Source organism: Belonocnema kinseyi, chromosome 6, assembly GCF_010883055.1.
Source record: "Belonocnema kinseyi isolate 2016_QV_RU_SX_M_011 chromosome 6, B_treatae_v1, whole genome shotgun sequence".
NCBI lineage: Eukaryota > Metazoa > Arthropoda > Insecta > Hymenoptera > Cynipidae > Belonocnema > Belonocnema kinseyi.
The window spans coordinates 74,633,870-74,643,217 of record NC_046662.1 but is presented as its reverse complement, the minus strand read 5'-3'; the positions used below and the strand labels follow the sequence as shown (position 1 = coordinate 74,643,217).

Sequence of the window (9,348 nt, the reverse complement as noted above, 5' to 3'; positions counted from 1 at the left end):
ACATAATCATTTCTCGTGTATCATCGTATCAAATATGGTCTAGTCGTCTAAATCGTTAACGTGTAGCACTTCTCTGTGGGTGAGTCCAGCTTGAAAAAGAGTTATAATATCTTCACTGGGGTAAATAATCCTTCGAGGGAAACTCGTCGTTATTTCGAAGCTCGTCGGCGAGTCTGGTTGACTGAATATCCAGTGGTATACGTCCTGTGAAAAATTTAATAATTAAAGTATAAATTAGCAGGGCTGCCACAGCCTAATTTACTTGAAAAAATAAAAAATGACGTGTTTAATACGAAAAAGTGACCAAAAGTAATTGATTGATAATTTATAAAAATTCTAGGTGAATTTTAACTCATTCAGGATTAATCCATAAGAATTTAGAATGAATTAAAAATTTTAAGTTAAATTCAAAAGAATTTATATGAATTGAAAAGAATCCTATAATCTAAAAAATTCCATTGGTTTCAGTAAAACTCGAGCGAATATAGAAGAATTTAAGAGACTTTGATGAAATGCATAAGAATTTGCGTGAGTTGAACAACATTTTGAAAATAAAAGTTTTAATTGAATTGAATAAAATTGGAGTGTATAGAATCCAGAGTGGATTAAATAAAATTTAGGTGATTTGAAAAAGAAAAAAATAGTGAGGGAAAAAATGAGTTAAAACTCATCAAAATTCAAGCGAATTGAGAAAAAATTGCATTGAACTAAATCTGAAGTGAATTTAAACAATTTCAAGAGAATTAAAAAAAAATGTGATAAAATGCCTAAGAATCCATGGTGAGTATAAAAGTCTTCAGGTTGAATAAACAAAACTAATAAAAATCCATTGAATTAATTAAATTTAGAAGAAATTAAGAGATTTCAAAAAAATGCAAAAGAACTTGAAAGAATTCAGGTTAAATTTATAAGAAATCATGATGAATTCCAAACATATTTACACAAATTAAAAATGCCAAATATATCACCGATTTCAGTAAAATTTCAGGGAATTTAGAAGAATTCAAGAGACTTTTATTAAATTCATAAAAATTTGAGTATATTGAACAAAATTTTAAAATAAAAAGGTTTCAACTGAATTGAATAAAATAGGAGAGAACAGAATTCAGAGTGAGTTCGATAAAATTTAGATGGTTTGAAAAAATAAATAAAGCAATTAATTAAATAAAATACGAGTGCAATTAAGTGAATTTAAAGGAAATGAGAAGAATTTATCAAATTTTATAAGAAGTCCAGCGAATTGAAAAAATGGAATTCATTAAATTTGGGGTGAATTTAGAGAAATTCAAGGGAATTAAAAAAGAATTTGATGATATGATTAAGAATTCATGGTGCGTGAATTTAAAAAAAATCAAGTGAATTAAAAAAAAAGATAAGATAATTCAAAGGAATTTTTAATAATTCAGGCTAAATTAATAAGAAATCATGGTTAATACCAAATGAGTTGAAAAAAATTTTAATTCTAAGTATTTCACCGATTTCAGTAAAATTTAAGCGAATTTGGAATAATTAAAAAGACGTTGATGAAATTCTGATTAAATGAATAAGAATTTGAGTGAATTGAACAAAATTTCAATCGATTTGAATAAAATAGAAATTAATAGAATTGAAAGTGAATTTAATAAAAGATGACTTGAAACATAATTGAAATAAATAAAACAATTAATTAAATACAGTTCGAGAAAAATTAGAGGCATTTATGTGGTAAATGCAAACGGATTCTAATGAATTAAAAAGACATTTTGTCAAAAATATACCTCCGATTTTAGTAAAACTGGATTAAATTCAGAATAATTCAAGACAATTCAATGATATCCATACGAATTCAAGATGATTAAAAAATAATTCAAGCCAATGGAACCAAAAAATTTTAATCCAAACTAACTCTAATTAATAGACCCTTGGGAATTAATAGAGTTATTCAATACGAATCTGATAAAATTGATAAGAATTTAAGGTGAATTTAAAAAAAAATTGAAAATCCAATAGATTCATTGAATTAAGCAGATTTCAAAGAATTCCAAAATGAGGATTTCCATGACATAGGGGAGCGGCGCACGGTGGGAGGAAATGCACTTTTTTCGTTCAAAAATGTCCAGAGCCTTCAATTTTGGTCCGTTTTTTAATTTTTAAAAAATTAAAGTTCATTAAATTCTGAAGGGCTTGATGCTCTGAACTTTTGTCTCTTCTACTTGTTTATTAATAATTTTTTTTACTCAAAGTATGGAAAAACTGAAATTTTGTACGCTTTAATAAATGACTAGGTAAACTTTATTTTGTCTTAAATGAATGTTTAGGGACTCATAGAATACAAATAATTTTCTCATCAGTCCATTTATTTGTTATAAACAAATCTTATGAACAAATTAGAAAATAGTCTTATTGTCGGCAAAAAAATGTTCTGTTTACTAAAAGTGCTTCATATTTGTAGGAATGATATATAATTACAAGAATAATTTAGAAGTTTATAATAAACATTGTTATAAACAATTCTTATGGCAAAATATTAACATTTCAGATTTTTTCAAATTATAATTTCCTTCAATCGCCAGAACGACTTCAGGTATTTCATAAAATAATAAATATTTAATAATATTTGATAAAATATAACAATTTAAATTTTTATAAAAAAATTAGATAAACAAATTCAAAATTTTGGCCCCTTCGCATAGAAATTTTTTTGTCTTTGCACTGGAAATGTTTTCAGATATTGGATGAATGACTGCTAGTCACAAAAATATTAGAAAAGTTAACAATAACAATTGTTATAAATAATTCTCGTAATAAAATATTCACATTTAAGGTTTTATCACATTTTTATTCTCTTTAATCGCTAGAATGGCTACTGATATTCCTGAAAAATGTATGTTTTATAATATTTAGTAAAATATATTTTAAATCTTTATAAACGATTTAGATAAACAAATTATAAATTTTGTCAATTTCACGTAGAAAAAAATCTGGTTCCTTCAAATGAATAATTACAATATTATAAAAGATACATTTTTCAGGAATATCAGTAGCCATTCTAGCGATTAAAGAAAATTAAAATGTGATTAAACCTTAAATTTGAATATTTTATCACGAGTTTTATTTATAAAAATTGTTATTGTTAACTTTTCTAATATTTTTGTGACTAGCAGTCATTCATCCAATAGCTTAAAACATTTCCTGTGCAAAAACAAAAAATTCCTATGCGAAAGGGCCAAAATTTTGAATTTGTTTATCTAATTTGTTTATAAAAATTTAAATTGTTATATTTTATCAAATATTATTAAATATTTATTATTTTAAGAAATACCTGAAGTCGTTCTGGTGGATGAAGGAAATTATAATTTGAAAAAATCAGAAATTTTAATATTTTGCCATAAGAATTGTTTATAGCAATGGTTATTATAAACTTTTAAATTATTCTTGTAATTATATATCATTCCTACATCAATATGAAGCACTTTTAGTAAACAAAAAAATTTTTTTACCGATAATAAGACTATTTGCTAATTTGTTCATAAAATTTGTTTATAACAAATAAATGGGCTAATGAGCAAATTATTTATATTCTATGAGTCCCTAAACAATCATTTAAGACAAAATAAAGTTGACCTAATCAGTTATTAAAGCGTAAAAAATTGTTATGTGAAAAATTTCAGTTTTTCCATACTTCGAGCGAAAAAAATTATTAGTAAACAAGTAGAAGAGACAAAAGTTCAGAACGTCAAGCTCTTTAGAATTCAATGAACTTTAATTTAAAAAAAAAATCGGACCAAAATTGAAAGGTCTGGAAATTTTTGAACGAAAAAAATTGAATTTCCTCCCACTGTGCGGTGAGTAATGTGGCGCACCCTTATTTACATAAATTTATTGATTTATAGCGAGAGGTATTTACTATAGTGTATTTTTTTATATGTACTGTTTTGTATAGTGAAAAAATTTGCTCAATAAAGCTAATCACTCAATTTTTATTATGAAAATTTATTTTTGGGTGTTTTGTGTGTATTTTTAAAGTGACCAAAAAGTAGTGAAAAAGTACAGTAGCAAGTACAATTTATAAATAATTATTTAAACCTATCATTTACCTTAATTAATTTCATCGAACTCAGTAAACAACTTTTACTTCCCTTTCCGAAATTGCACTAAGAGCGCGCCACATTAACCAACTAGGAAGGATAACTTGGCGCAGGCACACTTTTTGTGAAACTTGATAATTAACTACTTTAATAGACGTAAATTCAATAATAATCATACGCATAGGGTAGATAAGATATTGATTTACGTGCTATATATTATTTTACTACAGTTTTCAATATATTTAACTTTTAACAGAGCTTTTTATAAAATGTGCGTCATCGCTCCCCTTATAAGACGTTTTTGTTAAAAAAAAAATTTCGATCACAAATTTTTTAACACGATTTTCAAACAAATAAATTTCTTTACATAAATTAAATTAAAAAATTTGCTTTTGAAATATTGTTTAAACTGTGTCTTGTTATGTATAATTAAACAAAATACATCTCAGAACGATTATAACCACCAAAGTTATTCAATTTTTAAAAAAGCACCAAATTTTTTGGGTTTTCCTTTTAACTCCTCGAGTGGTAATTAATATTTTTTAATTCTTCTTTGCTCACTTCGAAAGAATGAATGCATACTAGAACTTGCATTAAAATTACTAACAAGAGACGAAATTTTATAGATGAATTAAAATGGGATTCCTCGAATACGTATAAACTTGAATTCAATAGTGGTTAACCCCTGTACATTTAGATGCGGGTGAAAATTGAAGTAGGTAGACATTAAAATAAAATAAAATCGTACTTGAATCGTGTCGGTGGGGAGAAATCGCCTTTGCACGGTCCTTTCGCGGAGTTTAATTTGAAGATGACAAGCATTGGGATTCGAAGGTTCAGGCTCTAAGGGTATTTTTCTAATCGTGAGTTCCTTTTCAATGCGAATACGCTGAACCTCCATTTCTTGAGCGTCCAGTTTCTCTCTTTCTCTGGCTTCTTCTGCCTCTCGGGCTCTCCGTTCCTCCTCTCGTTTTCGATCTTTTTCTTGATCGGCTCGCAACGACTCCTCGTAGGCTTGGTCCTGTTGCAGCCTAAGTGACTGAGCTGCGCTCCTCTCCGCTCTACAGTCACATTGATCATTTTTAACAAACGGTTTACACATTGTTGAATTCTGATTTACAAAATAGAGAGAGTTTCAAATTTGAATGGTTGAATTTCAAGTACATTTTTAACTCAGTTTTTACGTTCTACTCACCGTTCTGTTCGAGCTTGAATTAAATTCATCTCGTTATTATCAACTAGAGTTTGTAGACGTTCGATTAATTCTTCCGGGGAAGGTGTCCCTTCCATTCTGAAAAATAAAATATTTAAAATCACAAATAAGGCTGTATACGAATTGCGTACGAAAATTGTATACGAAAGTAACGAAGTCGTTGAATATACACGAATTTCACGTTTATTATACGTTTTTTCGCCTTTCTAATGAGCTGCTCTGTAGTGAGTAGAATTTTTGATCACAAAGAAAGCTTTGAAAAATAATTAAATTTTCAACTAAAAAAAGTTTAATTTTAAATAAAATAGTTGCATTTCTAACCAAGTAAAGTTTAATTCTCAAACAAAAAAGATTAATTCTCAGAGAAAGATTTAATATTTCGTATTTCATGTAAGAATTTTCAAAACAAAAGGACGAATTTTCAATTAAACAGTTCAATTTTTCGACGAAAACAGACGACTCAACAAAATAGTTGCATTTTAAAACAACAAACATAAATTTTGCCCAAGAATGTAATTTTTTATCAAAAGAGACAAGAAGATTACTTTTCTACGCAAAAACGAATTACTAACAAAAAGAGTTAAGTTTTCATAGCTGGAATGTCGAATGTTTTAGAAAACAGTTGACTTTTAAACTAAAAAACAACAATTTTCAACACGAAAGTTAATTTTGAACGAAATAGTTGAATTTGCAATTTAAAAAAATTACTGTCCAACAAAAAATAACATTTCAACCAGTTCAATCAACGAAAAAAGATCAATTTTAAAGAAAATAGTTGAATCCTCAGCCAAATAGATGACTTTTCAACAAGAAGATTAATTTTCTACGCAAAAGACGAATTATCGACAAAAAGAGTTAATTTTTCAAGTTAAAATGTCAAATGTTTTAGAAAACTGTTGACCTTTAAACCGGTAAAGATGGATTTTCAACAAGAATGGTGAATTATGAATCAAGAATGATGTATTTTCTACAAAAAAATAGTTGGATTTTTAACTAAAAAATAAGTTTTCAATCAAAAATGGAATCGTTAGACTTGCAGTACAAAAAATCAATTTAAAAAAAGAAACAAAATTTTCAACTTGTTGCATTAACTTAAAAAACACGAATTTTTAACAAAATAGATAAATAGGATGTCCAGCGATTTTTAGGAACGAAATTCAAGGTCTTTTCCGGGTTTTCTAAGTCGAAAAGTCAAGTTTATCAGGTATTCCTTTTTACATCAAATATGAAATAACCATTTGTCATAGATGTAAAAGACGAGCCATTTAATTATGTTTAAAAATGTTTGGAATCTGTTGTACTGTATACCATTTTTGAAATATTTAGAATTCTTGTATTCTTTTAATATACAATGTTTATGAAAATTTCGAATTCTTTGGAAAATTGTTGTCAAATCTTTGTCAAATCTTTTGATATATTTGTAAAAAATTTCTGGTATCTTTGTTTGTGAAATTTTTTTTATTCTTTGAACTCATCAAATTATTTGAAATCTTCGATATGTTTTAAAATCTTTGAAATCTGGCGTATTGTAACCTTTTAGAAATCTTTAAAATTCTTGTATTCTTTTTAAATTTTAATGACATTCTTATGAAATCTTTGAAATGTTTGTGAAATCTTTTGTATTCATTTGAAATTATTTAAAAAATTTCAATCTGTGTAAAATCTTTTGAAATCTTATGAATATAGTTTATTATACCTATTTTAAGTTTTTAAATCTTGGCAATCTTTTGAAACTTTTTAAACCTTTTGAAATTTTCGAAATCTTTATGAAATCTTTGAATCCTGGTGTAAACGCCTTTTTCAAATATTTGTAACCCTTGTAAACTTTACGTAACATTTGAAATCTTTGGGAAATTCTTTAGAAATCTTTGTCATATCTTTTAAAATATTTGTAAAAATTTGTATTGAATCTTTGTTTTCGAACTCTTTCTTATTCGTTAAAATCATTAAATTATTAAAAATCTTATTGACCTTTTGAAATCGTTTCAAATCTTCGAAACTTGGTGTACTGTGACTCTTTTTCAAATTTTTCAAATCCTTTAAATCTTTTGAAAATTTAAAAAGCTTTGTGAAAAATATGAGATCTATTGTAAACGCGTTTTGAACAAATTTTACATCCGAGAAATCTTTTTTTTAGATATATTAAAATCTTTAGTAATGTTTTGTAATCTGGTGTACACTCAAAAACCGAGTGTTGAAAAACTTGAAAAATCAGTTATATCACCGTGGCTCATTTTAATTTTGAAACTGAATTAACATCGAAATTTTGAACTAATAATTTTTATAATTTTTAAGTTAAATATCACTGAAAAATGTATACTCTTATCATTCGATATTAGCGGTGAAAAAATTAAAAACGTGTATAATTATTCACAATATTAAATTCTGTTTATTGCAATCTATAAAATAATTGGTAAAGTCTACATAAATTCCTAGAAATATCTTTATTTATTCTTCTCAGCGGCAAAATTTCTTGTAAACGAGATATTTTTCTCATAATAGACTAAAAGATTTAAATTACTCTTCGTATTTAATAAAAATAATGTTTTAAAAGCACAACAAAAAATAAAATTCAAGGTTCTCTGGAAATTTAAAGGTTTTCAAGGTTCAAAAAAAATTCAAGGAGAATTCCAGATTTTCAAGGACGCTGCACACCCTTATGAACCCTGATTTAAAAATATGCATTTTAAACACACGATTAATTTTCTGCCAAAAAGATGAATATTCAACTAAAAATGGAATAGTCGTAGCCTATTTTACTATTTTCTTCCGATCAATTAGGGTCAAAATAAATAAACACAATAGATTAATAATTGTGCAACTTTTTGTCAAATTGGTTCGCTACCTTTATCAGTCTGAAAATTACACCATTAAGCCATTTTCCTTTCGGGGTAGGCGTGACTCACTCGGTAGGGGAAAGGAGTAGTGCGTGGAAGGGATAGAGATTTTTCAGATTGATCCAGAATTCTCGTGCTATTTTAGTAAATAACACGTTCGTTCAGCAACACTGCTCCAACCCAGGTTGCTGACCAATATCTCTAGCAATCACCCTAAGCGAAGAACCTCACGAAGTCGTTATGTAAGGTTCTCCACTTGGGTCCATTAGTAGCCAAGGTCTTTTGTTTCAGGCGCCATTCACTCTACTGACACTCTTTTTATTAACTATTTGCCGGCATACTTCTCTAGCTTCTTTTATGTCCATGCATTTTTTCATGCAGGCTCTCGTGCTTCTGTGACTTCTTATGTCTCTTCTAAGTATGGTCTCATTCACACATTCTAACCATTCTTTCCGCGGTCTACCTCTGGGCACGCTGTCATTTACTTTACCTTGATACACTTGTTTCGTTAGTCGTTCATTTGGCACTCTCTCAACATGTCCGAACCATCTTAACCGATTTCTTTCCCATGTGTCTACTAGCGTCTCTTCTGCATCACATTCTTTTAGCATTATCTCGTTACTTACTTTGTCCATCAGGGGTTTCCCGCATATTATGCGCATGAATCTCATGTCAATTGCGTTAATTTTACTCTTATCTTTTCCTTGATAAGTCCATGTCTCGCTACCGTATAGTACAGTCGGTACAAATATAGAATTATGTACTGACATTTTAGCTTTATTTGATATATTTTTACTTCTGATAAGGGGACCTGCTCTACCAATAACCTTCTACCTTCATTTATTCGTCTATCTAATTCCTCATCTATCTTCCCATCCCTAGTAAATAAGCTACCAAGGTATACGAACTTATCAACTTGTTCAATTCTCTAATCATTTAATAAAATATTGCATAGTGTTTTCTCACTCTTTCCTTCGAACAACATAGTTTTTGTTTTATTTGCGTTAATTTTGAGGCCCATGCTCTTCATGCTTGCATCTAGTTTATTCAACATTCTTTGCAAGTCTTCGATAGACTCTGCCATAACAACCTTATCATCTGCGAACGCTAACCCACATACCCTTACTGCCTCGAGATCCACACCCTCTTCGTCGAAGAGAGCCATTCTTAAACACTTGTCCATAAATAATATAAATAACCATGAAGACATAACGCATCCTTGTCTAACTCC

The 9,348-nt window shown here is 28.2% G+C and overlaps 1 protein-coding gene across 1 annotated transcript in view; it reads right to left on the bottom strand.

The window, feature by feature from the left end:
* Nucleotides 1–6: 6 nt before the first annotated feature.
* Nucleotides 7–9,348, bottom strand: part of LOC117175048 (FAS-associated factor 2) — a 17,327-nt gene continuing 7,985 nt past the window's right edge. Inside the window, exons 6-8 of the mRNA XM_033364576.1 lie at nucleotides 5,263–5,358; nucleotides 4,816–5,128; nucleotides 7–204 (exon numbers count right to left, since the gene is read on the bottom strand). Of these exons, the coding sequence (XP_033220467.1) occupies nucleotides 40–204; nucleotides 4,816–5,128; nucleotides 5,263–5,358 (574 nt within the window). The 3' untranslated portion in view covers nucleotides 7–39. The remainder of the gene's footprint in view (nucleotides 205–4,815; nucleotides 5,129–5,262; nucleotides 5,359–9,348) is intronic.